Here is a 26,630-nt window from a genome sequence, read left to right as displayed (position 1 = left end):
GACCTCCAAGGGAAGCCCCACCTCTTCTCACAATATTTACTTCCCCTCCTTGGGCCTCTCCCAACGCTGTTAAGTGCAGAGCAAACACAGTGGGGCACTTCTTGCTCCAATTTTCCCCATGCTTGCTCTGCTTCACATCTCCCCCTGCCCTGCTCTGCATGCCCTCCTCTGGGCATCTGGTGGCAACTTGGTAAGAAACAAACCAACCTGAGCAAAAGAACCCCCCTAATTTCTTCTGAAACCAGCACGAGCTGCTGTCTTGCATTTGGTCATTGAGCCCAAATGGAAATGGATTTGTCCCCTGGGGTACAGACACAGCTGTCCGTGCCAAATCATGAGAATGCAGCAAGTCCTCAAAACCCACCAGAAACTCAAGGGTCCCTTATTTTCCTCCCTCCATTGTATGGTTTTCCCCTTATTCCTTCCCCACCTCCCTGGCCTGTTCCTTGGTACGCAGTTATACTATCACCTAAGGTACATAAAACTGTTCAGCGGGGCTTGTGGTGTTTATACTAGGAATTAATCCTTCTGTAAGCTCCTGCGTAGGTTTTCCAAACACAGATATGTAAACTACAGAATGGTAAGAAAGGTTACAACCAGAGCTTGCCCAGCTCCTCTGGTGATAACATCCACAGTGGGAATTTGTCCCCTGGGGGAGAGGCAGCCGGGAGTGGGTGTAATGGAAGGAAAATGGGTAATGAACTGGAATCACGCCGTGGGGGCTCTCCGGCACCAGTGGGGAGTAGAGCGGGTGAGCTGTAGGGATTTCTCCTGTCCCTGATCTGCTGATTCAATGCACTTCTGGGAATGGCGGGGAGCTCCTGAGTCAACAGCTCCCGTCTCGCCGCCTCTCCCAGCGTGTGACACATCTCACGGCGAAGCCCTGTGTGCAGACTGTCTCGCAAACGCCCTTCTGGTGTTTTGTTGTAAACTCCTAATTTGTGCAACAATTTGTGCAAAATGCAAACTTGCCCTGGCAGTTTTGGGAGAAGCCAAGGAGCGGTGCTGGGTGGGCGATGCTGAACCATCCTCCATGGGAGCGGCTCCGAGGCTCGCCTGGCGCTGCCTGCTTACAGACACTTGCTTTTAGCCAAACCCTTTGTCAGCTGCCTTTTCCCCATGTGGGATGGGGGCACAAGAGGAGAGGGGTGATAAGAAACGTGTCTGCAAGTGCTTCCAGTCCAGCACTAATAGCCTGTTGCTGGTGCGTGGTACCTACAAGCAGAGCAGCTCCTGTGCAACTCTCAATGACCCCTTCCTAGACAGTGAGGGCTGCTTGGGGAAGGGTGTTTGGGGGGGAAGGAGGTCAGCAAGCTGCTAACCCAAGGGTACACTCCTGTGTTGTTGTGAGGAATGGGGAGGGAAAGTCAGCAAAAGTTTTCCAACCACTAGGACAAAGAGGTTTTGATAGTTTTCTATTTATTTGGTGAATAAGCTGGTTAAAGGGACTGTGTAAAATGGAGGGGGCAGCTGGGAGAGCATGTGTAGTGTTTTCCTTACTGTGATCTGCAGAGCTCACTAATATGCAACACCAGGAATACTGGCCAGTCCTGGGAAATCAAAACGAACCCTTCTTGTTGCTTTACCTGCCAAGGAGGTGATCCCTAAGTTTCCCTTGTGTTACAGAGAACTGCCCTGGTGAGGAAGGGGAACGTAGGGATGTTCAGGGGTCATGATGGTGCACAGCTGTACTGTGAATTTGGTTGGATTATCTGTATACTCAGGACTTCTAGTAGTTTGAGCTATCACCTATGATAATATCAGAGCGCCTCTGTGCTCTGAGGTATTCTTACTTCCATTATTTTTCCTGCTACAGACAATAGGATGCATCTCCTTTTCTAAAAGCCTCTTTCTCCCCGTGATGGGAAGTGGTGTGGGCATTGGCGACTGGAGGGAGGAAGGAGGACGCTTTGGCCCTGATGCAGCATTCATCCTCTCTGCGAAGCTACGGGCAGGCTTAGGAAGCAGAAATGCATCCGCAAGTTTCCATGCTTGCGTTGTGGCTGGTACCACTCAAGCTGAGCGTGAATTGGAGGAGCAGGAATTGTGCAAGTACTGGTTGCTCCTGGCTCTCCTCGCCTTTGTACTCATGCTGGTTTTGTCTTGCAGGCTAAGAATAAGGAAACCGGTGCTTTAGCGGCTGCCAAAGTCATTGAAACAAAGAGCGAAGATGAACTGGAGGATTACATGGTGGAGATTGAAATACTGGCGACCTGTGATCACCGACACATCGTCAAGCTGCTGGGAGCGTTTTATTGGGATGGCAAGCTCTGGGTAAGAGGCTGTTGCTGTGTATGATCTATACAGCTGCACATCTCTCCCTCTGCAGAGGGGAAATGGCTAATTTATGGCGAAGCAAAACCTCTGGAGCAGTTTGAAGCATCAGTGTGAGTTAGAAATGAGTCACAAGCTGCACTCTACTTACAGTGTGATCAGTGCCTGGATTTCCCCTGCTTTCTTTGATGAGCAAACTGTCTTCTAACTAAAGCTGCTTATAAATAGCCCAGGGAAGATCAAGAGATCTTCACAGTGAAGTGAAAACTGGAGTTGAATTTTTTTCACCGTTTGGAGTTTGTAACGGTAGAAAATGCATCACCAGTAAGGGCATCTTTTCCCCACTCAGTCCCTCTTTTGAAAGATCAGATGGAAGGGTAACCCTGGGTTTTTGATTTGTGCCTTACCTCTGGCTCAGCATCTGTAACGCAGAGGCATCCGACAGCAAGAGCTCTGTTTCCCAGGGCTGTGGAGGCACAGGGACATAAAATGCCATCCAGCGGGTTAGCGCGATGGCTAGTTGTGCTGCGGCTGGAACAGCAGGTTCCAGCATCTCTTTCCTCTAGCCTGGCAGGTGTGTGTGTGTGTGTGTGTGTGTATATACATATACAGTTGGGGGGTTTTTTTCCCCCTGCCTGCTGTTTTCTTTGAGTCCCCAGCAGCAGAGGAAGGTGAGCGTGAAAGGCACCTTCGTGCGTGCTGCCACGGGAAAGGTACAGGGGGCTGGAGAGGGTGAGGGCATGAACCCTTGTATACTCGCCCCGAGCTAGACTCGAATAACTGCGTGCCCGTGTGCATGCAGGCAGGCCTGTGTCATGACAGTGGAAATCAGGTGAATAGGAGGATTTTTCAAACGCATCTTCTTGGCCAGTTCATCTGCTCCTTCTGTAATTACTGGCAAGTCAGAGGAGTGTCAAAGGCTGCGTTCAGCAGCTCTGTTACTTTCCTTCCTCTTTTTGATGCTTCAGATACCTTCGTGGCCTCCCAGGGCAATCTTAATAGAGTTAAAAAAAGAGATCTGAGCTTTTGAGGCTTGCACTTGTGCGAGCTGAGCTGTCTGAGCTGTCAGTCCCTGCTTGTGCCGAGGCCAGAGCCGGGCTGAGCTGCGGGGCTGTCGCTGGAATAACGCCATCCACATCTCATTCATTCCCTGGTTAAGCAATGTGGGAGAGGTACTGTTTTACTGGGCAACGCGTGCTTATTCAGCAAGCACCTTTTTGCGATGTCAGCATGGGTCAGTGTCCCTTCTTACTTAAAAGTCTGTGGATAAAGCCCCCGGCTTCTCTGTGACACCTTGCTCAGAGGCTGCGGTACCCAGCGCTGAGCGCTTCCTTCTGTGCATCTTTGTGTTTTGAGGGAGCTGGGCTGCAAGTTATCCAGAGACTTGATATTCGGATGGCTGCTAATCGTGGTGCTGAGCCCTGGGTATGTTAAAGAACAAAGTAAATATGTACCTTTCTAAGGAAGGGAAAGGCAAACATCTCTCCTAGGAGGAGACTCGGGATTTGGACGGATTGCAACTGCAGCAAAACTAATCTCTGCAAAATTAAAAAGGCAAACATATACCAAGCTTGGGTGAGAGATGGGGCCGGTTTATATTCCACCCTGTTCTGCTGTTTTTACCTCCCTGCTCTGTGCCTGCTCTGCCTGAATTTTATACGTTGACCTCGTTCATTCTCTGTAAAATGCCAGCCCCCTCCCCTTTCCCCGTCTACCTCCTCCCTGCAGTAGGAAGCTTTGCCTTCCTTCCTGTAGGGAAAATGGATTGCAGATCTCCTCAGCTCTGCTTTTGTCTGAGAAGTGCTTTGTAATGTCATATGCTTGCTGACCTACTAAAATTAAACTGCCTCTTTGAAGCTATTGGAACAAGAGCCTCCTGTATGAGGCTTTCCCGTGAGGGTAGACGTTACAGCCCCGTCCATTGTTTTGGGAGGAGGATCGTTCTCTTTCTTTAATTATTTGAGTGGTATTTGCATTTCATTGCTCAGGCTGTTCTTATTAATGCTGTAGTGTTTTACTGGCTTTGAGGGAAGTAAATAAGCCAGGCTGTTAGAACTTCTGGAAGGCTTCTAGTCGCTACCAGGTTTTCGCTAAAGTCAAAGGCTTCTCGGTCACCAGCGCTGCTGGGGAAAATTTGCATCCAAATACAACCACTGGCTTTCATTGTCTTGTCCATGTTCCATCCCCATTTCTGTCTGGGCAGTTATTTTAGCCAGCGCTTTCCTGGACCGTTTGCAATTGGTCCATTTGCAGGATGGGTGCGTGGACTCTGCTGTGCTTTTAGCTTTGAGCAGCTCAGGCTTTGGGTAAAACTGCTGCGGGTGCGTGTCTGGTCGGCGATGTGCTGTGGTTTTCGTGTCCTCGCAGCCTGGTGTGGAAAGACAATGTTCAAAGTGAGAAAGGGGCAGGAGCGGGAGCACGTAGACAGGCTCGCAAGGGGTCTAGACGTGCCCAACCTCCTGGATGGCAGGAGCTCTTTGGCTCTGAATAATTTACGGCTCAGTCTGTGCCACAAGAAGTCTCAGCTGACGGCGCTGAGAGGGGCTCAGCGCTGAGAAGGGCTCTTGCTAAATCCGTCTGTTGACTGTTCTCTGACTCTTGAACTAACAAGGAAAATATGTGAGGAAACCTGGCCTTCGATGGTGGCTGCTGCTGCTGCAGAGGCTTCCTTGTCCCCCCCGCCCCGAGCTGCATCAGGTCCCCGCATCTCCTCTCTGCCAGGGTTTGGCTTTGCACTTCGGTAACCAGAAGGTGACATGCAATATTTATGGAGCAAAAAACCCTTTCTGTGCAAAGGGAAGGGGCTTATCCTACAGCAGTTTTGTTAAAATCCATAGCACTGAAATCAAAGCATAAACCAGCAAATTCCTCTTGCTTTTATACCTGATCAGCATCGAGCTGAAGGAAGAGAACCCCAGTTCTCATACAGGACAGAGCAGAAGCCCACTGCAAGCCACAGGCAAGGGCTTGGAGGACCCCAGGATTGCTGGGATAACAGCATCCAGCAAGAACTTCCCTGACATATAAATACACTGCAGAGATGCTGTGCCCTCACCAGCAGTCGCCATCTCGTTCCATTCCCCCTCCCCATCTTCCTTTCTTTGCTCGTGACAGAGGCTAAGCACTCTTGTGCCGGTGGAAAACAGCCCAGGGAGGCTTGCAAAACTGCGGTGGTGGGAGCTTTCATGATTTTATTTTGGTTTTATTATAAGCCCTGTGGCATTTGATGTTCTTTTTGCATAAATCCCAGCTGCTGGAAATGGGGGCACCAAATGAAAGCTGAGAATTTCATGCTATTAAACAGAAGTCTGGTTTGAGTCCTTGTGGCTGGGCCACATCTTAAAGTTTTTTTTGAAAGTCTTTTTTTTTCTGAAGTGTGATGTAGGACTTCGAAATACAAAGGCAAATCCCCCTCACCCAATATACGTGCAACTTTAAAAACGGACTTTTTAAAGTTATTTTGTGACTGAGGAACGGGACTAAGGTATGGAGTTTGAATGCTTGGAATCAATGGTGCTGAATTTGCACTGATAATTATTACTATGTGGGAAAGAAAAACAGCAGACCTCGTGTGTTGTGTCCCTCTTGAGGGCTGTGTGGTTGAGTAGGGGTTCCCCCCCCCCGCCTTTCCAAAACAACACAAAAAGACTGAGACCTCAAAGGAAGGGAGGAACTTTTGATCTCCTGCTTCTGAATCTCTCTGCTGCTTCTGAGTGCCTCCTCTCGCAGACAGAGGAGCGATAAGATGACCAGGGAGGAAAGTCTCATTTGCAGTGATGAACTTGGACTTTCCTGCAGGATATCCCTGTGCTCTGGGGACGGTGGGTGTCCCTGCCGGACAACCCAACACGCTGCGGCAGCTGAGCCGTGGAGCGGGGCAGGAAACCTGGGCTCCCTCCTGCAGGAGCCTGTCGAGATGCTCCAGCATCAAGTCTGTAGGGCTCTCTGGAAATGAGTTGAAATGTCATTTGGCCCCAGGTACTTAACTGCAGGATTAGTTAACTGCACCATTAGCAACTGGTGGTACAACTCTTCTAGCGAAGCACCGGGGAATTCTGTTCCCCCTCCCTCCTTTTCTATAAACCATGGTTGCTATAGCAAACGGGCTTTTGAATAAACAGACATTTCCTGGACATCAAAGCAAAAGTTGCTGTACCGTGCAGGTAACCCTGCCTTGCCAGAGCATTTTGGGGGTGGTTAGTCAGCTTAGAGTTTCTTCTTGCTGGCCTGCTGTGTGCGTATGTAACTCGTATAGCTTGCAGAGAGACACCAGCTTTGTAACTAGTCTTTGTACTTCCCTTAAAAAAGCATTTTGCATTTTCTGTGGGCAGGCCCTGACCTGTTTAGCCAGGGACTTTTTGGATTGCTACCCCTTTGATATGGATGTTGACTGGAGATTTGGGCATTCTTGAAAATCCTGTATCATAAAGAAATGTTCATTATCCCATGCTCTAGACTGCTGGGCTATGTAAAGCATCTGCAGCTTTTAATTCTCTTAAGTTGGAAATACCTTTTCTTTAAAACAAACAAAAAAGAAAGACGATAACAGTATCAGATTCCCTGAGGTTTTCCTTAGCGAAGGGAGGTTATTGCAACTTGCAGGGATGTCTCGCAGGGTGAGCAGCCTGAGCTGTGGCTGGATGCCCACGGGGGACCCCGGCACATGAACACTGTACCGGACTAGGGCTCTCCAGGCTTCTCAGTCACCCGTCCCCGAGGAATCCAAGGGCTATTCGTGTGCCTTTAAATTTCCCTTGGCAGGAGAGTTGCAATCTAAACTGGCTCTTCCTGCTTGGCCCCGTGCTTCTGAAGCTTTGTACCAAACATCCCCCCAAAGTGCCGGAACAGTCGTTTGCAGCTCGTGAGTATTGAACCGTGCGCAGTGGTGGAGTGTAGCGGAGAGACTTGGAAAAACAGAGGGATCCCAAGCCTACAAACTTTGTCAAAGCTGGCCATCCTCCTAGAGGAGCAAGCCTTTCCTTTTTCTTCCTCCTTGCCCCCAACTGCAGAAACTTAAATCCAGGCCAGATTTGGCTGCGCCCTGAGAGCCCCCGAGAGCACCCAGCACTGTGCTGCCGGCAGGGCTGTGCTCTGGTACCCGTGAGCTGCTGCAGGATAAGCCCCGCTGGGCAAACTGGCGTGGGGGTGGTGTTTGCTGGCCCAGTTTCTAAATTCCTACCAGTCCAGAATTTGGGCAGAACTGCAGAACAATCCCAGTAACTTCTGCAGGGTGGGTAGGCAAGGAGCAGATGAGTGCAGACATCGGCACGCATCAGGACAGGGCATCGCTGTGCCCCAGGAGGCTGCGAGTGCGGCAGGGGTAGCACTGTGCCCCCTCCCTGTCCTTAGAGTCAGCTGGATGCGCATCATCTTGGCCAGGGCTGGAAACTGGAAAAAGCTGTGGAGCCCAGTGTTTCTTCTGACGCTTCCCTGGGTTTCCAGGGTCAAGCAGTTTGCTGCTCAGAGTAGCATAACTGAGCTGAGTGGATGATCGCTTCTGCTCCGACCTTGGGACTGTGTCTTTGCCAGCTGGGACTCTGCGGAGCGGGTGTCTGGGTGGCATTCTCCCTCCCCTCCCTGCCAGCCGCCGTCTGCCTGCAAAGCCGTGAGGCTTCTCTCTGCCTCACCCTTATGCAGGTGGTTTACTGCCTTTCCCAAAGACATGGAGGTCTAAGTCTTCTTCTGCCTTTCTCTCTGTTCTAAAGCTGGGAGCAGATTGCATGGGACCAGAGTATCTGCTCTGTCTTGTGAACGTGAGCTTTAGCATTCAGACTCCTGGCAAGTCACTGGAAATCTATTCTGGGTGAAATGGGGGCTTTCCCTTAAAGCAGGGATGGAAATGGAGTGATTTTGATCAACCACCAAGAACGACTTATGCAGCCGGCAAATTACCGTAGCCCAGCCAAATTCAAGAGTGCTTGTACAGGTAGCAACATGACAACGCAAGCTAGAATAGAAGCCTTTGTCTACCATCCTTTATACAGAATAACGCTGCAAGAAAAGGTTATTGAAGCAATAATAATGCCTTGTGATTATATACCCTTGTCATCTATACACCATGGAATGCTTTTATAAAAGAGACCTGATGTCATTATGCCAGTTATTAGGAGGGGGAGCGGAGGCACAGACAAGAATTTGCCTAAAGTTTACCCAGCAGGTAAATGGTACTTGAGAATAAGTCTTATGTGCTGAATCCCAGTCCAAGGTTATAACCATATGGCCATACCTTTATGAAAAGAAAGCAGCAGACAAGAAGCTTATAGGCAAATCAGTTTTCAAAGCACTTTAAAACTTTGTTTAGAAATGAATCGCAATAAGCCACGTTCCCACTTGGCTGGCTTACCAAGGGAAATGCTAAGGAACAATGTTTGCATATAAATGAATATTTATGAACTACCTGCGTATAGGAGACAGTGCCCTGAAAGCTAGCTTCAGCCTGTGCCCTGGAATGAACAGTAGATTGCAGATTTAGACTTATTTCAGATATAGCCTGAAAGCTGTCATTTGGAAGGGAGGGATGGCCTTTTGCAGACCTTACGGCTTGGGGTGGTTTCCATTGACTTCAGTGCCCTCACTGAAACTCTCATTAAATAGGAATACTCCTGTCTCGTCTGATGGATCCAGGCACCTTGTGTTGTGAATTTGGGGATGATCAGAACAAATAATTGTTTCTAGGGAGATGCCAGGCAGGAGTAGAAAACTTGTGAAGTCCTTCAACAAATCGTGCTCCTGGCCAGACGAGGTTTTGAGGCTGTGCTGGAACTGCTGGCTGTTAATAAAAGACATCAGGAAACTTGTCCTGGGTCAAACTCCAGCTCTCACAGTGAGCTCTGCCCTTCTGAAATGCATCATCTATTTTAGATGCTGGCACAAACTTGGGACACTGGAGGTTGGTGAATCTTCCCACTGAAGAAGCAACTTTAGCTATTTATATTTGAAAGGATTTTCTGCATTTTGCTGCCCATCCAGTAACAAATGCTCTCGGTGAACTGAGTGGCCTCTAAATGCTGATTAACGTGGTGGGAGAAGAGGGATCCCAGTCACAGCCCTCCAAGCAGCAAAGGCTTTGCCCCGTGCCCGGGCAGAGAGCCATCGCCTGGGTGTTTTTCTGGTTTCTATAGCAAAGAGGAGCACTGGCCTTCCTCCCGCAGTCCCTGCTCCACAGAGCACGAGGCTGGGAGCTCTGAGCACTTGGAGCCTGTCATGGTCTGGTCCCTGAAGGGAGAGCTGATGAAGGAGCCTGTGCCTGCTGCAGTTAACCCCTCCCGCAGTGCTCAGCATCCCAGGTACCGCCTGGCTGCGGCCGTGCTGACCCTCTCTGATCTGCACCTCATAGCTGTTTGCGTTTGCTGGCCACGGGCGTTCTTGGGTTCCGGGCCCTCTGGGGTGCTGGTTAGCAAGTTGGGATGGTGAATTCAAAGGGGTTGGATACCAGGCCTTGTCAAAAGAAATTAAATGCCCTGTGTGATTCTAGCAAGAGGAAGGATGCTTTTTGCAATGTCAAAACCATTTGGTTAAACTAAAAGGAGTTTTGATTTGTTCTGCCAAAATTTCAGTAGGAATGGGAATATTTTTGCCAACCTGGGGGGGTAGTTCAAGGAAATATTTTGTCATCTCGGAATGACTTAGATGCCAAGAACTCATCCCCAATCTCCCTATGATCAGCAGGGAGCTCTGTATTTCAAGAGGAGTATGTAGTGTTATCTGACTTTGTTCTTGATAAAGCTTTCCTATGCTCCAACTCCATAAACCTAGGGTTTCCTCACTTGCTGCCCTGCATCATCTTTCCCCCACTTGTTATGGGACTTTTTTTTTTAATTTCAAATATTTTTCTCTGTAGGTTATTTTGTTCAGAAAAGGAGGGAGAAAAGGTTTCTTATACTTAAAGTCTCTGAATAGTGTCCTTGTCTGTAAGGGAAAATTGGCAAGCTTGGAGCACTCTCTTACAGAGAGCTAATTATTTCGCTTCCACCTACAGCATACTTGCCATGTCAGGCAAGCTGTTGACATTTGTGCTCTGCTGTGGCAGCAAAGAGGCTTCTGGTGGCTTCTGTATTGTTTTATGGCCTCTCCAGTGTGTGCTGAGGGCCGGCTGCAGCTGGAGGGGAGCGCGGAGCTGATGCCTCTTGCAGGTGGCGGTGGCTCTTAGGTGTTCATCCCCTCTTGCGTTGGTGCCACACTGGCCTCGTGGGGCTCTAGAAATGAGGTTGGGAAGGACAGCATGCGTCCTCGGTGCGTAGAAGGCTGCTGTAGTGTCTTGCCCTGTCTTCAGCCCCCAGCAAATATCCAGAGCAGCTAAGCCTTGCTTTGAATCAGCCCATCTGGCTTAAGAGCAACACTGGCGTAATCTGTTCCCCACTTTCTTCCTGCACTTTGACATGTGTTGGGTGAAAAGCGTTGGGCAGGAGGGTGGTGGGGAAAGTGCCAAGTTAAGTGGGCGTAGGAATGCAACGCACCTCCTCCCTCTGCTCCGTACTGTAAACTTAATCCTTGGACTTCAGTCGGAACAGGCCAGGCTAGCCGAGATAATGGGGAGACTCGACATGCTTGCAAACACTTCACCAGTCAGCATGGCCCTTGATTTTAAAGGAGAGAGTAGATCTGACCAAATGGTATTTAAAAACCAAGGTGGTACTCCCCCAAACCAGCCCCTGTGGTCCTGCACGTCCCTGTGCTTTGTGGGGAAGAGGGGAGCTGCTCCTGGGAGAGCTGATCCAGCATTGCTCATCTTACCTCCTCTTGCAGCCGACGGGACAGCATAGCTTCGCCGTTAGCCACCAGAACTTGGGTTCACATGTCAAACAGATGGAGTAAAGGATGTGCCCCTTGACCGTGACTAAATGTGGTTTCTGTGCCTAAATATATCACTGTGTTCTTTCCACCAGCGAGGAACGGCTCTGTCCTCTGGGGTTTGTGTCGCTCGGAAGCTGAAGCCCCTTTCTCAGTCCTGGGAGGCAGAAATGTGTCCAAAGTTTTGCTGGAGCTGTGTGGATGGGCTCAGCCCATTAGCCTTGGGGGACATGATGGGCTTGGAGGGACAGGGGATGGAACCAAGTGGGGTGGCTTCTCACCCTGTGCTCGGGTGTTTGGAGGTGTTGGGTGCAGATGGAAGCCCCAACAGATAAATGGGGCTGGATATGAGCTGTCCATGGGGAGAGCTCCTGGCCTCCCCACGTGTCCGGGCCATAGCTGGACTGCAGAGGTGGTGCTGGCATCTCGGGGTACATGTGGAGGTTGCTGTCCGCGTCGCAGGTGGTTGTTCTGCATGTGGGACTGGGCTTTCCCTGTGGCACAGAGTGGTCTCAGGATGGAACTTGAGATCTGGATCCATCGTTTATCTGGGTGGCTTTTGGGCCAGTGGCCATTTATGTTCTTTGTGCTACGCTTTGTATTTGCTGCAGCCAGCATGGCTGGACCAGGGGCGTCCCCTCTACAGGATCTGTGCAGATCTTGACCCCGGCTCCAGATGCTCTTGGCCTCGTCCAAGTCCTCTTGGTGCTACAGTAACATGCAGAGTTTGATAACAGAGCTAGCTGTTGCCTCTGTCCTTTATTTTCCACAGCATGTGTTATGGGGCTGAGCAGAGTGTGGGATGGCCACCAGCAAGCTGCTGGGTGACTTTGATAGTGAAGAACTGGATGGGAAAGCTGGTGTTCAGTGGCTAATGAGCAGCCATTGCGGGTAACGGGGCAGGAAACTTTCTGCTCTTCTAGAACCGGGACTGAGGGCTGTAGGGAGCTGCATTCCTGGACTTGCTCGGTCTCCTCTGCCTCCGAGTCAAGACCAAAAGCCCTAGACACTGTCTGGGCTCTCGGCTTCCCACCGCTCCTGCAGGGCTCGGGAAGGAGCCTGTCTCACCCACAGTGCGTGAACCAAATACCAGGAGGAGACACCTGCCTTGCCATGACTCCTCCGTACCCTGTCGCAGATGGGGAGGTCTAGGCAGTTTCCTCCTGCCTTCCCCCTGCGACGCCAGGGCAGTCATCCTGTGCTATGGGTGCCGTGGTGCCGGTGTGGGCTGTGAGGGGCCTCCGGAAACCCTGGTCCTGCCCTGGGCTCCGTGTGCTGAAGGGAGACACTGTCCCCTGCTGAAGCCAGGGAGTTTTTGGGTGAGTTGGGGGTGCGCACACAGCGGGGCTGTTCCCGAGGTGGGCTCCTCCTGCGCTGCCAGGGCAGGACTGCGAGGTCTTGCGTGCCACCAGCGCCCTGGGACCCCGGCCCACGTGTTTGCTCTGGAGGGGGAGAGGAGGGAGAGGAAGGCACCGCAGGCTGCGACTCCCTTTCTGACGGCGGAAGGACGGCACTGGGATTTGCGGCCAAAGCTTTCACCCTCGGCAGCCATGGTGCAGACAGCTTGGCTTGCCGTCCCAGCGAGTGGGGCTGGGGGCTCTGCGGGAGGGACCGTCCTGCTGCGTGTCCCCGGCCCGTGCCCCGCTGGAGGGGTGGCAGAGAGGGGAAGGGCTCAGCAGCTCAGAGGCAGTGGCTGCTACTCAACGCGGCTGTCTGTTGAAATTCAGGCATTGGTACGTGCCCTGCGGTTTTCACCCGAGGTGATGCTGCCTCGGCTGCCTTCTCGCTTCCCAGCCACCACCTTTGCTGCGTCGGGAGGAGGGTCCGGAATTCCCCCTCTGGGCAATCCCCTTACAGAAAAGGAGGGCCTGCTCTCTTGCTGTAGCCTAAAAAGCAGCTTTGTAAAAGCAGGGTCCTCTCGCTGCCCTGCGCTGGGGCTTGTTGTGGGGCTGAGCAGGCTGGTGCCTCCCACGTGAGATGGCTCTGGAAGCAGCGTCCATCGCCTGGATGGGCTGGGAGGAAGGGTGGGTTCAGCATGCAGCATTGCTGACTCAGCAGATCGGTCCAGGAGGCAGGGTGACTGGGGGGGAGGAATGCTGACACAGCACCCGGGGGTGTGTCAGGGTTTTGTACGTGGAGTCCCTGTTAACTGTTCTGCACCATCCTCCCCACCCACCCTTCATGTTGGGCAGCTCATCTCTCTCTGCAGCACCAGGAGAGCCTGGAGGCAGCCGTGGCCCCTGACTCGCTCAGGCTTTTTTTTTTTTTTCCTTTTCTTTTCTTTTTTTTTCTTTTCTTTCCCTTTGTTGCGTTTTTGCTGAATGTGAAGGATTTCTGCCCCCCACCCTGCCACATGGCCTCTGAATGACAGGAGTGGTTGCTGTTTGCTGCATTTCTTCCGCTTTTCCTGTAAGTGGGTGGGCGATGCCAGGAAAGCCCTGCTCTCCCTGCTGCGGTACCCACACAGGCACGTCTGCCCCAGGCTCCTTCCTCCTGCCCCTCCCTGCTGGGACCGTGCATGGGGGCAGCCTGGGGACCCGCCACCCTCCTCCCGTTGCTCTCTCCCTGCAATGGCAGCTCCGCATGGAGAAGTACCAAAACCTCTGATGGAGAGCATGGCTGAGGTCGGCCATGGCACACCCTGCTCCTTCTCCATGCCTTGCTTGAACTCGGAGAACTCAGAGATGGAAGTGACTGCTGCTAATGGCAGCATCCCCTCAGGAGCTTTGTGCCAACTCAGCATCCTGGAGAGAGGGGAGGTGGAACGGGTGTGATGGCTGGCAAGGAGGCAACCTGGAAAGAAGCATTTCCCTTCACCAGCTCCGCCTATAAATGGAGCACAGTTTACTTTACCACGTTTACTGTTCTTATCTGCCCAGTCCCTCTGTGCCAATACAAGGCAGGAGAGCTGGTGGCTGTGCTGGAGGGTGCTTTCAGCTGTGGGTGATAAGGATGCCTCACGAACACAGCAGAGCCACGAGGTTGCATGTGGGCGATGGAGGTTGTCACGGCAGCAGGATGCTGCGGGTTACCTTCTCCCCAGTGGTGGGCAGCTGCTTAAACAAATAAAATGAAACTGCTGCAGATTAGGAGAGGAAATTGCTGAAGTACTTCAGCTTTGAAGCAGTTTCTGGACCAGGCAGGGTGGATCTGGGGCAGACAGACCCTGGGGAGGTTGCCCACTGGGGCTGATGCTCAGGGTTCAGTGGGAAGGGAGGTGGCCAGGTGGTTACAGCACTTAGCGTGGCATGCACCCATGTAGTAATGGCCTGGGTGCTCTGGAGCACCACGTGACTCCAAAGCAATTGGGCTATTCAACCTGGAACTGCAAAAGCAGCAAAGTCACAGGAAAAGCCTGCAGGCGCCCACCACCTCCAGTGACTTGGGAGCAACTGGGCTGCCAGCCAAGGGCTCCTCCATCCGAAGGGGACCTGGTGGCCTCCCTGTGCAGCCTGCTGCACTCATGGGAAATGCCTGCCTGCCCAGGGCCACTGCTGCTGAGATGAGCTGCCCCCAGCTGTCCCAGCTGATGGCTTTTTTTCTTCCTCCCCCCGCCCCATGACTGGAAGAGGCATTTCTCCAGCACTGCTGCAGAGGGAACAGTTCATGGACCTCTGCCCTCTGACGTGCCAATCTGATGAGTAATAGCTGGGCTGAGGGTGTGTCCTCCCCTCTTAATTGGGCTTCAATTGCAAACCTCAGTTCAGGGACATCAGCTCTTCCACCCTTGGCAACTGTGTAGTGTTTGGTAAAAATACCTTTCAAGATAAGCTTTTTTAATTCCTTTTTTTTTAAATGTTGTAGGATGTTCTAGGAGTTGAAACACACCCAAGAGGCAGGACCAGTCCTGCTCAGGGTGGGAGGAGTGTAGCAGGCTCTCTGTCCTACCCGGGAGGACTTTGGTACCCAGGCAGATGCCCCTCCTGGTTTGTCAGACCCAGAAACTGCGTGGGGCTCTAATCCATCCTACGTTTGTTTTCAGTAATCTCGGCCTTGCCTGGTGTAGGGTGCCAGAGGGATTCTCCTGGCGCAGTGGCTGATCTGCTGTCTGGAGCTGCGGAGTCATATAATGCTTTTTCATAACGTGGAGTGCCGCCTCGCTCAGGTACAACTTCAAGACCTGTGTCTGTAAGAGCACTTAATTTAAGCCATAGCTGTTTCATACATATGTACACGTATTTATTCTCCTGGGCAACCCCAGGCTCACTGGACCCTGCTTCCTCTCCTCCCAGGCAGTTACTTATTACTTGAGCAGCCCAGAAAATGGCCCCAGCCCCGCTGTGTGCCCTGCTGCCACTCGGGCCACAACGCTTCCCGGACCTGCTGTGCCTAAAGGCAGGATTAGGATGAGCCATAGGACAAATCAAGGTCACCAGCAAAGCCCTTTAACTTCTGTTGGACTTTCAAATTTAAGTGTAATTTTGCAGGTACAAAAGGTTCTTGAAAGGGAAAGATTATGTGGCTTCTCCATGCAGACCTCTTCATGCTGTTTCACTAAAGGTACAGGAGAAAAGGGCCTTTTTTTTTTTTTTTTTTTTTTTTTTTTTTTTTTTTTTTTTTTTGTAATAGCAGCACTCAAACTGTGATACGAAGGTTTGAGAGGTAGCAAGAGCAGGTTCCTTTCTCTGTCTATAAACCGGCCGCCCAAATCTGTTCTTGTGCATGCAGCTCGTGTGTCCCTGTCGAGCTGTGAATGAGCCCAGCGTAGTGGCTGGGTTTCTTGGCTGCGGTGTCGGAGCTGAGACCGCGGGGCTCTGGCTGTGCTGGAAGGCAGCCGTCAGTCGGTTGTGTTGCTCAGATACTGATGGGAGCCAACGGTGAATTCTGCGTGTGCCTACGAGTTGTAGTTGCAGCTGCCTGTAGACTGAAAAATAAAATGCCGATAGTGTGTAATCCCCAAGATTTATAACAGCTTCGAGGTGGTGGCAGAAGGCAGAGCTCCTGTTGCTGCTGCGTGCCCCCCCGGGAGCCCAGCGCAGCAGAGGGGCTGGGCAGCCTTCGGCGAGGAAGTCCCTGGATTTCTCGAGCAGAGGAAATCATTATAAACAGGATGTTTGCTCCAGCCCTGTTCCAGGCTGCTCACTGCAGACCCTGCAGCCGGAGCTCAGACCCCCTTGCCCGGACCCCGAGCAGGAGGAGGAAGAGGTGTGGGTACTCCCCTTCCCGGCTCTAATTAGTGTGAAGGACCGCTTTCAGGACGTCAGCCTTGGGGCAGAGGCCACCACGGGTCACACGTCTCTGGCTCACAAGACCTCAGGAGCTTTTGCAGGACCGGGTGTGTGAAACTGCTGTTTTGTGGTGCTGCTGCGGCTCCGCAGCTTGCCCTGTGCCGAGTCCCAGGTCTTGCAGGTCGCAGGGGGATTGCTGGGGCCGGCCGAGCGCAGCGCGGGCAGCAGCCCGGTGCAGCATGGAGAGGTGCAATGCAGCGCCAAGATCGGCACTGTCACTAGAGAGGTTCCTGCTCCAGCTGTGGCTTGGGGACACCTCAGGAAAGGAGACATCAGCCCACGTATCAAAGCACACGGAAGCAGTCCTAAGCAAAGAGTTAAATTCTTTGCGGCCCTTGGGTAAATCACCAGCCTCCTGGCTGCACAGATGCACAGGCTCTTGTTGAACAGTTCTCTTCTAGGATCCTCCCAACTCGTTCCTCATCCTGGCCGGTGTGGCAGGCTGCCCGCCCTGGTGTGTCAGCGACTGCCTGTCCCCCTCCCCGCTGCGGGTCTGGGGAGGGTGCCTGCACAGCCTCCGCTCTGCACGAGCTTCCTGATCCCCCAGCTCGCACACAGACACGGCTGTGTGCTGCTGCCACCGGGCCTGCCTTCCTACCTGCTTCAATGGTAAAATGTTTTTTTGGGCTGGCCCTGCGCCTGGAAGGAAGCGTGCGTGGTGTATGAGCTATGGGATTGCCAGTTGCATTTATTTAAATCAGGTTTTCTGGGCTGAAACGAGCCCATTAGATTTTTGGATGTTCAGACTATCTGGCCACACCCGTAATTATTCTTTGGCATCTCTGCCCCTGTTGAAAATGCATATTTTTAAGTTTTCCATATTTCCCATATTCCCTGTGCCTGGCGTGCAGCCTGCTGTGCCTGCATAAACATACACAGTCACGCTGGTTCAGATGGACTGATTTCCTTAATTCTCTCATTGCTAGACTGTGAACCCAAATGAAATTTTGTGAGGTGAAATGCATCCCACACGGATCCGGAGTTGGGTGCGCTGTGCTTGGCCCTTCCCCGTTTAAAAGCTGAGCGTGTGTCACCAGAACGCATCTCGGCTGTGCCAGCTGTGCCCCTGGTAGGAAACCTCAGCACAGCATCTGCCCGGGGCGGGGGGGGAATCGCATTGGGCTCCCGGGGGCTCTGCTGACCGGGATGGCTGTGGCTGTCACCCAGCCAGCTGCCCTCTGTGTCCACCACTCAAAATTAAAATTACATTTCTCAGTCTGGAGGCTCTGTAAGAGGAGCTATGTGAGATGCCAGGGGACTTCATTTATCTGGGACACCCAAAGAGGCAGAAGCTGTAAAGCTGCTTGCTGAGCATTAATGGTGAAAGCACCCGGCTCACCTGGATGGCAAAGGCCACGTTAGCAGCTAATTCAGGCTGGGTTGTCTGAAGTTGTGGGACTGTCTAAATTCAAGAGCTGAGCCTGGTTACACAGACAAGCTTCTCATCAGGCCTCCTCTACTAGTTGAATGTAAGGATGGCTGTTGCTTGAACCTGGAGACCCCCCTCTTTGGGCAGGTGAGTTCCTGAGGCGCCTGGATGAGGAGGAGCAGGAAAGGATTGCTCATGTGAGATGAACAAAGCCCCGGGCTGTGATTCAGTGATGACACAGGCTCGTTTGTACAGGCAGGTTTTCTGCCAGCCAGAGCAGTGTAAAACTGTGATAGTCGGACTTAGACGGGATCAGGTCTGCGCTGTCCTTCTGCAGCTGCTGCAAACCCTGCCCTTGGGCTCAAGCAACGCAGACAGCGGTCGCTCGCTCTTGGCTGGCCTAGGCTGGTGGCAGGTTGGATGGTCTGGCAGAGGACACGTGCCATGGGTGGGATCGTGGTGCCACCGTGCGGAGGTGCCGTCACCAGGCTGGTGGTGCCGGCAGAGCCCCGGCCATCCCCCAGCCTCCCAGAGCAGAGGAAGCCCTTGCCCTCCCAGTCGGCAGGTTGGCGTTGGTGTGGGGCTTGCTTGGGGTTTGCTTCTGGCACTCTGGCCTCTGAGGATCCCAGGAAGGGCTGGTGTCCAATGGTGATGTTAGTCTGCTCTGACGAACGTGATGAGGAACACTGTAAAAATAACTGTTTGAAATGAGCCTCCTAGAGCTGTGTTTGGGTGATGATGGGGCACAGAGGTCCGGCGGGGATCTCAGTGCCTAGGGGGGCTGTGACAGGAGGCAATTCTTACCTTTCCATTTGCTAGTGAAGCTGCTGATGCTCTGATTCAAGGTATAAAGTCGAGCAAGAAAGAGTGTGTTGAAATGGCTCATCTGTGCGAGGGCTCTGCTGACCCGCTGGTTTCCTCCCTGCAGGCTCCGAGTCAGCGCAGATTTGTTCTCCCAATTTGTGAATGGTTTGAATGTCTTCCCAATTGCTTCTCTCCATCTGCCTGCTCCAAATGCTTCCCCAGCCATGTCGTCTGGTTATTCTTCTCCGCTTCCTCCGACGGTGCCTGTGTCATGCTGCCCAGCCTGCCTGGGTTTCTTTTCTCAGCATTGTCTCCCTTCCGACTCTTGGACCTGAGCCGACCCTCACAGAGCAATTCAGGGTTTGCTGCGTCCCAGCACCTGATCCTGCTCCCCTTTCTTCTCCAAAACAAAGCAGTTGTGTCTTCCACTGCTGTCCAGGTTGACAATAGCATTTCCCGTGCCCACGTGTAGGAACTGCAGGAGAAAAAGGTGGGATGTAGCTCGCCTGGAGCTGCAGGATTAAACCATGGGGAAGAGGGAACTTGAACCTTCTCCCCTCGGCTCCTGGTCCAGTGCTTAGAGCAGCGTTTAGTAACGTGACCTCCACTTGAAGGGCTTAGAGAGCCGCACTGGTAAACACTGCCTTGGGTTTGTTCAGTCGTTGTCCTCAAAATAAACTCTGGCATTTCACCTCTCTGGTATGTTGCCCTGTGTCGCCTCGACAAGGAGAACAGCTTGTCAGGGAGGTGAAGCATCTCTTGTCCCTTGTAACCTCTGGCTGCTTGAAATTTTTATCTGTTTATCTAAGCAGCCTCGGTTGCCCTGAAGGGGAGAGGGGAGCTGGGGCTGGCACTGCGTTCCCCCGTTCCCCGGGAAAGGCTCCGGCTGAGTTCGTGCAGAGGTGAGGGGGAAGAGGACCTGCACCCCCAAGGTGCTGGGGAAGGACCCACCCCATGGGTGCTGCCCACCCTGTGGGAGCATGGGGGGCAGCGGGGGCTGGGCAGGTGGGTGTGAGGTACTGGCAGGACTCTGTGCACATCCCTGGGAGCAAAACAGCAGCAATCTGGTGAATGTACTTGACCTCTTTATTGACATATTTTCCCCTCAAATTGCTTAAAATCAAGAGCAATGAACTACTGAGCAATGGGGCACAAAAACAAAAAGTAAAAAAAAAAATTAAAGACCCAGCAGCCCTCCCCATCTCTCATTGGCCAAAGAAAATTCTGATTTCTCCCAGCCACGTCAGCTCCCAGCTATGACAGCTATCTCATTCTGTTGGCAAGGCCGCTCTCTGGAGCAGCCCTTGCTCCAAAATGCAATGGGAAGAGAGGTAAACAGAGAGGAAGCTGGAGCTGAAGCTGGCTGCTCGGGGTGGGCGTCCAGGTATGGGGCCTGAGGCCAGGCGTGACTGCTGGGGGTGTCACGGTGATGGGGATGCTCCTTTCTGGATGGCTGCTGCGGGTGGGTGCAGGATCTGGCCCCAGAGTTTGAGTGATCATCCGTGCTGGGGATGCCTGCAGGATGAGTCCTGGGGAGGGCTGCAGCCTCTGCATCCCCATGCAGGGAAAGTGTCGAGGCCCGTGTGGGGTGAAGGGGCAGCAAACCCCAATGCTTTTATCTCCTCTTCCCTACCCAGTGGGCTTTGCTCAGTGAGACGTGGACCTGACTTTAATTCTTCTCTCTTTGTTTCCCCAGATCATGATCGAGTTCTGCCCAGGCGGAGCAGTGGATGCCACTATGCTGGGTGAGTGCGGCGTGTGGTGCCAGGCTCTTCTCAGTGCTCGGGGCGATGCCCGCAAGGCGTTTCCAGCCTTCTGGCACGCTTTCAGGGGCAGCCTTCGGACAGATGGCAGACGTAGGTGCCCCAGCTTCTCCAGCTACTGTTTCTCTCCCATGAGTTTGCCTATTTTCATACCCCGAGCAGAAGGTGTGGCAGCCCTGGGGTGTTTCTTGAGCTACTTTGATGTCCTTTTGTGATTTAAATGCTGCTGGGATGAGCAGATCACAAAGCATGGGGAGAAGGGAGAGTCTGGCTGGAGGGGAAAGAGGGCTTTAAATATTTATCTGCCAGAGGCACCGGGTGCTTGGGATCCAGTTCCCACAGCTTCCCGGGAAGGGTAGTGGGGCTGAGATGTTAAATCTGCGCGCCTGTCATGATGAATCTCCCAGGATCTCCTTGCTGACTTCTCCGTATGGTATCGGTCATCTGGTGAAGCAGAACGAGTGTCTGAATAAACTGCAGTTTGCAGTAATTCCAGGAATCTTCCCATTTTTAACTCCTCCCTTCCACACAGAGCCGCTGGGACTGGGAGTATGTGGGTGTTCCCCAAAAACGCCCTGACTGGTGCTACAGCCCCTCTATGCCAGGGCTGTACGGACCCCGGGGCAGGGGGGTGACATCCCCTCTGCGTGGTGAACACGGCACTCTGATGTCCTCTTGCCTGGAGGCCCTGGGACAGAGCTGTTGTCTCTCCAGGGGTTTCTCCCTTTCGGCTGTGATATTTCCAAAGGTCTCGTTTTCTTTTTATTTCTGAGAATAGTATGGATCCAAATTTGTCATCTTTGATTCAGCCCCTAAAACTTGTGCCTCTGTTAGGGATCTTTAAAGTGGATCCAAATCACTGCAAGTAAAAGTGCCTTTGGTGAAGTGCTGGAGAAAATGATGCCTTACCCCAGAAAACCTCACAGGGATGCCCTGTCTCTTGGGACACTTAAACCTCCCCTGAGCGTTCATGGGGCTGTGTCCGTGGCAGTCAGTCTCTGGAGGACATGGGAGTTGGAGTGGGGAGAGGGTGCTTAGAAAACCGTGAGCAAGTGGCCTGACGATAGTGCCATCACCCCCCAAATCAGGGGCAGGAGGAGCTGCGGGTCAGAGCTCAGGAGTGCTGCTGGCATTATTAAATTCAGAGTTGCTGAATGCTGCCTGTTCCACCTCCCCATCCCCACCAGCAACTGGCCTTTGAAATCTTTTGTACAAAAACTGTGGTCTGGTGCACTGTAATAAGCCTCGCTTTTGCCAGATGCTGCAGGGAGAGTGAAAATCATCACCTTCCCCCAGAGCATGGGAGATCTTGGTAAAGCAGAGGAGGCACAAAGTAGTTGACCCTGCATCCCCCAGCCTGTGGTTAAGATCCTTGCTCTGAAGCAGCGTCGTCCCAGTTGCTGGGGTCCATCCATCAGCCCTCATCCTGGCCGTGCAATTTGGGCGGCTGGAATCTTGGTCTGGTCTCGGCGTGTGCTCCTGCGCTGGAGGGGGGGATCTACACTGCAAGGGGCTTGCAGAGGGAAGCTCAGACGATGCTAACCATCTGGAGGTTTGATGGTTTGCAGAGCCATTGCCTTGGAAAGCGGTCTCAGACAGTGAAGGTGGCTGGGCAGAGCTCGGCAGGGAGGTCGTGCCGGTGGTTGCGTGTCCCTGCAAGCTTCAGAAATAGGGACAGACAGCGGGGTGTGAGCTGGGGTGCTGGTACCTGGTGCTACCTGAAAAACCAGCTCAGAGCAATGGGTAGGGATAGTGCTGGTGAGTATTTTATTGCTTATTGCTTTGGGAGGTGGCATGTCCCTCCTGATGTACGGGGGGGTACGCTGCACCTCCACGGCAGGGGTACCCCCCTGGGGCACGAGAGCACGGGCTGCACAGGAGCTGTGCTCACATCTGTGTTTGACCCTGCTGCCACCTGCAGCCAAGTTCAGCTCCCTCCTCTCTGCAGCATCACCCCTGCACCAGGTGAGATCCAGCTTGCCTGCAGGGACCCGTTTCCCAAACCAGCAGGGAACATACAGCTCAGACCCCCCCTCACAGGCATGCCAGGCTCCCCCTCCTCATCCCCCTCATCCTCTATTCCCCGGCCAGTCCGCTCAGCCATGCATCCCCAGGAGGGAGCTATAAACCAGCAGCTCCAAGCAGGCGAGCATTGCACTGTGAGTGCTGGCTGAGGGAATAAATTACCTTAACGAGCTGATTTGCATTGCTCTCCTGCTGCTTTGACACATGGGCAGTGATTTCTAAATGGTCTGCTGGGTAGTCCATGCCTTTCTGCTGCTCGGGTGCAGCATCACTCGAATCCCCATCCTGTTTAACGGCTCTCTCCCTCCCTGCAGAGCTGGACCGGGGCCTGACTGAACCCCAGATTCAAGTGATTTGCCGCCAGATGTTGGAAGCCCTCCATTACCTCCACAGCAAAAAGATCATCCACCGTGACCTGAAGGCAGGCAACGTGCTTCTCACCCAGGATGGGGACATCAAGCTTGGTGAGCCGCCTGGCACAGGAGCACGGCGGGTGCTCGCTCAGCCACATTTGTTGGGAGAGCGGCTGTGGGCACCTGGGACCATTTAACACCACGCTAATGACAGGCGCGTGCTGCTGGGAGCTGGATTGTAGTGTTCGGCTATATTTGAGCGTGGCGGGGGATTGAGGGATGCTCTCTGCCTTCTGCTCTGCCTGTGGGGCACCAGCTGCTTGTCTGCTGGCTGATGAGCTCGGGCAGGAGAAGGTGAGGGGAAAACTTTGTGTTGTTTCATGGGAGGCCAAATCCACCATCGAACTGTGTGCTCTGCTCAGCCCCCAGCCGAGCACCGAGACTCCCAGAGCTGCAGCCGTGCTCAGGCCCTTGATGGACTTTCCTTTCGTGAATTTGTTTAATCCCTCTTTGAACTCAATTTTTATGCTTTTTGGCCTGCCAAGCATCCTGTGCAGGGTGCCAGTTGGCAGGGCTGGGAGCTGGAAGAATTTGTCTTATCTCCAGAGCAGGTTTGGTGGTGACAAGGCGAGTTTTGCCAAAGGGTTGCTTTGCCAACTCGCTATGAGCTTGAGTTAAATTGGCGTCCACCTACCTGGTGGAGAATGAGAAGGTAGCTTTGTCTGTAGAGTCTGGTCAGAAAGGTTCAGATCTCTTTCTGGACCCTGATGAGGGGTGCTGGCAGCTGTGGGGCATTCTTGGGATGATGGAGACCAGCTTGCCTGGGAAGATGGAAACCTTCCTGTGACCATGGGCTCTGCTCTGACATAAGAAATGCTCTGCTGTCTTGGGCTAAGGATGACCCACAGTCAGGGACACCCTGAGCCTGGGGTGCAGATGGTAACAGCTCCTCTGGAGGTCAGCAGGACCATCTCAGAAAGCAGACTGACCTGGAGTGGGCCCGGTACCCTCTGCAGGTTGTACCAGTTCAGATTGGGTTGGCTTCAGCAGCCCTCTATAGGAGGGACAAAATCAGGGAGAGGCATCACACAGTGGCTGAAGGGAAGAGAAAGAATGCAACAGCACTTTGTTTTTTCTGATGTAAAATGAGACTTTTTGCTATGAAATAGTAGTCCTGAAAGTAATCTGCCAGGAGGCTGCTTTCGTTTGTGGAAAAGATCTCTACTTCCCTCTAGATGTGTAGGGTTTGGGTTACAGTAGGGATGGCTTGTTATGCCCCTGTCTTATAGTACATGGGAGGGGAAGGTCCCTAGTGGTTGCATACCCAAAAGCAAATTTAATTTCTGATGCTCCGTTTAGAGGAAGCAGCACATTGTATCATGTTCTTGCCTTCAATGTGTGTTTGCTTTTAAATCTGCATTTCAGCCAAGTGTGCTAATTCAGAAGGGTCGTTCAGCTTTTCTATGGCATCTAATGTTACTGCTCTTTGCAGCTGACTTTGGAGTGTCTGCCAAAAACATGAAAACCTTGCAGAAGCGAGACTCCTTCATTGGGACTCCTTACTGGTGAGTGACCTGTTTGCTAAGAAATCCCATGTTCACGAGGAGCTTCGCTCTTCTGAAAATCAGGCTTGCTCAGAAATGGGGAGCTGATGGTCTTTGGGATGTGTTGGACCATAGTGCCTTACCAAGCATGTGTGGGATGATTTTAATGAGGAGTCTTGGCCAGTGTCCACACGTGCAAGGGCTTCCCTTGCCTAAAGGGAGCTGTGAGCAGCTTCGGTGGTGTGGGAGCATTGCCCGGTGTCACGGTGCCCTGAGCCGGCTGAGGGGCCACCATGCTCCAGGCTTGGAAGACTGAGGGACACACATGTTCTCGTGTGTTTGCACTCACTGCTTCCCCCACCCTGGGGGCTGGAGTGAGCTTTGAAGCAGCTCCAAGCACATGGGAACAACTCCTCTTTCCAGAAATGCAATCTCTAAATCACCCGACTTGCTGAAGGAACAGAATCGGCGAGGATTAGTTTATTGTCTGAAGCAGCATCTGTGCCAGATGTCAATGGCCTGAGGGTTTCCATGGGTTGCCTGGGCTGTCTCAGTTGGTCTGTGGAAAAGGGAGGGGGTTGGACCCCTTAGAAAAGATGCTGCTGCTTCTGAAACCCGGAGCTGGGAAGAAAGGCTGTGTTTTGTGCAATGTTGTGGATTATTTAAGGCATTTAATTGCTGCCGCAAGGCTCACATGCGTGGCAGTGGTGTCATCCCTCCCCATCCCTGCTCCTTGCTCTGCCCCTTGCAGGATGGCCCCGGAGGTGGTAATGTGCGAGACCATGAAGGACACTCCGTACGACTACAAGGCGGACATCTGGTCCCTGGGAATCACGCTGATTGAAATGGCCCAGATTGAGCCGCCCCATCATGAGCTCAACCCCATGAGAGTCCTGCTGAAGATTGCCAAGTCTGACCCCCCCACGCTCAGCTGCCCTTCCAAATGGTGAGGGCTTTTGGGCAGCAGAGTACACGTCACCCAGCTTACACAGCATTTCAAGAGAGAAGAAATAGTCTTTTATAGCAGTATTGTTTAGTTTGAGACCCTAATGTAGGATTCTAGCTGTATTCTAGGTCCAGCTGTGTGCTAGGGGCCCCAAGAGCACTGCTGGCTGAAGGCAGGCTGCTCGGCGCTGCGTGTGCTGTGGCTGTGCTGCTGGTGTGCAGGCAGCACGGGGGGAGCTGCTGCCCATCCACAGCCCTGCTGAAGCGAGGCAGGTCCCATGGCTGTTCTCAAAACATCACGGTTTTGTATGAAAGGCAAATTTTCATCTAAACCTGGAGATGACCAAGAGCTGTAGAATTTCTTTCCTAGAGTCTGGAGAGCCTCTTCTGCATTTAAAAAAATCCAATCAGTTCGTTCTTTATTTATTTATTTAAATAATGACAAAACCCATTGAATGATAGCCAGCAGCATATTACTGTGAGAGCACTGGAGTCACAACCGCTGTTACAGCAGTTCAGGTAGCAGGCAGGAGCCCACCACTAAAACGCAGCAGGCAGGGTGGGAGTGGCTCAGAAGCCGGAATTGCATCAGGGACGCATTCTGTATCTTAGAGCTGCGCTTTGCAGGCTGAGGGTGCCCTCCTATGGGGTTCCGGGTCCCTCACAGTCATCCTTTCACACTGCGGCTGTGGGGATGGGTCCTGGAGCATCCTAGTCCACAAGCAGCTCCACCCATGGGGTCCCTTTGGAGGATAACTGCTGGGGTCCTCTTCTACCTCTCTGCCTTGGCCCTGGGGTGCAGTGTCACAGGGCAAAGCAAAATCTAGTCCCTCGTTTGGCCACATTGCTGATTTGTCCTACAAATAATGAGAATAACTGAGTGCAGGGTTTCCCATGCTGGGAATGAAATGGTGATTGTGGCCAGGTGCCAACTGGGACACAACCTGCAAAGGGATCGAACAGACCCCTGTGGCGTTTGAGGCCTTTCCCTCTCCTGAGCTGCTCACCAACAACTGTGTGTTTTAAGGTCCCTGGAGTTCAGAGACTTCCTGAAGACGGCGCTGGACAAGAACCCAGAGACCCGGCCCAGTGCTGCCCAACTGCTGGAGGTAGGGACCAGCACCGGCCCCTGGGCTGGGTGTGCAGCTGGTGTCTGTCTGCGAGTGACTGAACCACTCTGTCTGTACAGCCTGATTCCCTTTAAGGAAGGAAACAAAAAAACCCAAACAAACAAAAAAAAAGGTTGATGGGTCCTAGACTGGTTTCAGTTTATTTTTCCCTTTTTTAGAAAGTTCATAGTAGTTTTCAGCGACTAAAATGCTCCAAAAAGGAACAGCAATGTTTTTTCCCTTTGGAGCAAACTGCAGAGCCCCTGTGGACACCAGCTGGAATAGAAATGGCTCCTGGTGCCTAGAAATGCCCACATGGCAGCCAGCTTGGATTATACCTAGTTATACCAGATTTAAATTCAACTCCTTTCCTTTCCTCACGTCCCCTTCCACAATAATAGCAAAAACCAGGAAGACGCTTTTCCC

At 52.6% G+C, this 26,630-nt stretch overlaps 1 protein-coding gene across 2 annotated transcripts in view; it reads left to right on the top strand.

Moving 5' to 3' along the window:
• STK10 (serine/threonine kinase 10) overlaps positions 1–26,630 on the top strand; it is a 51,979-nt gene that overhangs the window by 10,286 nt on the left and 15,063 nt on the right. Inside the window, exons 2-7 of one of the 2 annotated variants that reach the window (XM_054841968.1) lie at positions 2,110–2,274; positions 20,162–20,210; positions 22,568–22,717; positions 24,099–24,171; positions 24,902–25,096; positions 26,123–26,204. In XM_054841968.1, the coding sequence (XP_054697943.1) occupies positions 2,110–2,274; positions 20,162–20,210; positions 22,568–22,717; positions 24,099–24,171; positions 24,902–25,096; positions 26,123–26,204 (714 nt within the window). Of the gene's footprint in view, positions 1–2,109; positions 2,275–19,777; positions 19,850–20,161; positions 20,211–22,567; positions 22,718–24,098; positions 24,172–24,901; positions 25,097–26,122; positions 26,205–26,630 lie in introns of those variants that run through there. The other variant, XM_054841969.1, reaches the window with a different exon arrangement.

This window comes from Grus americana, chromosome 14 (assembly GCF_028858705.1).
Source record: "Grus americana isolate bGruAme1 chromosome 14, bGruAme1.mat, whole genome shotgun sequence".
In the NCBI taxonomy this organism is placed as follows: domain Eukaryota; kingdom Metazoa; phylum Chordata; class Aves; order Gruiformes; family Gruidae; genus Grus; species Grus americana.
This window is presented reverse-complemented; position numbering and strand designations above follow the sequence as displayed.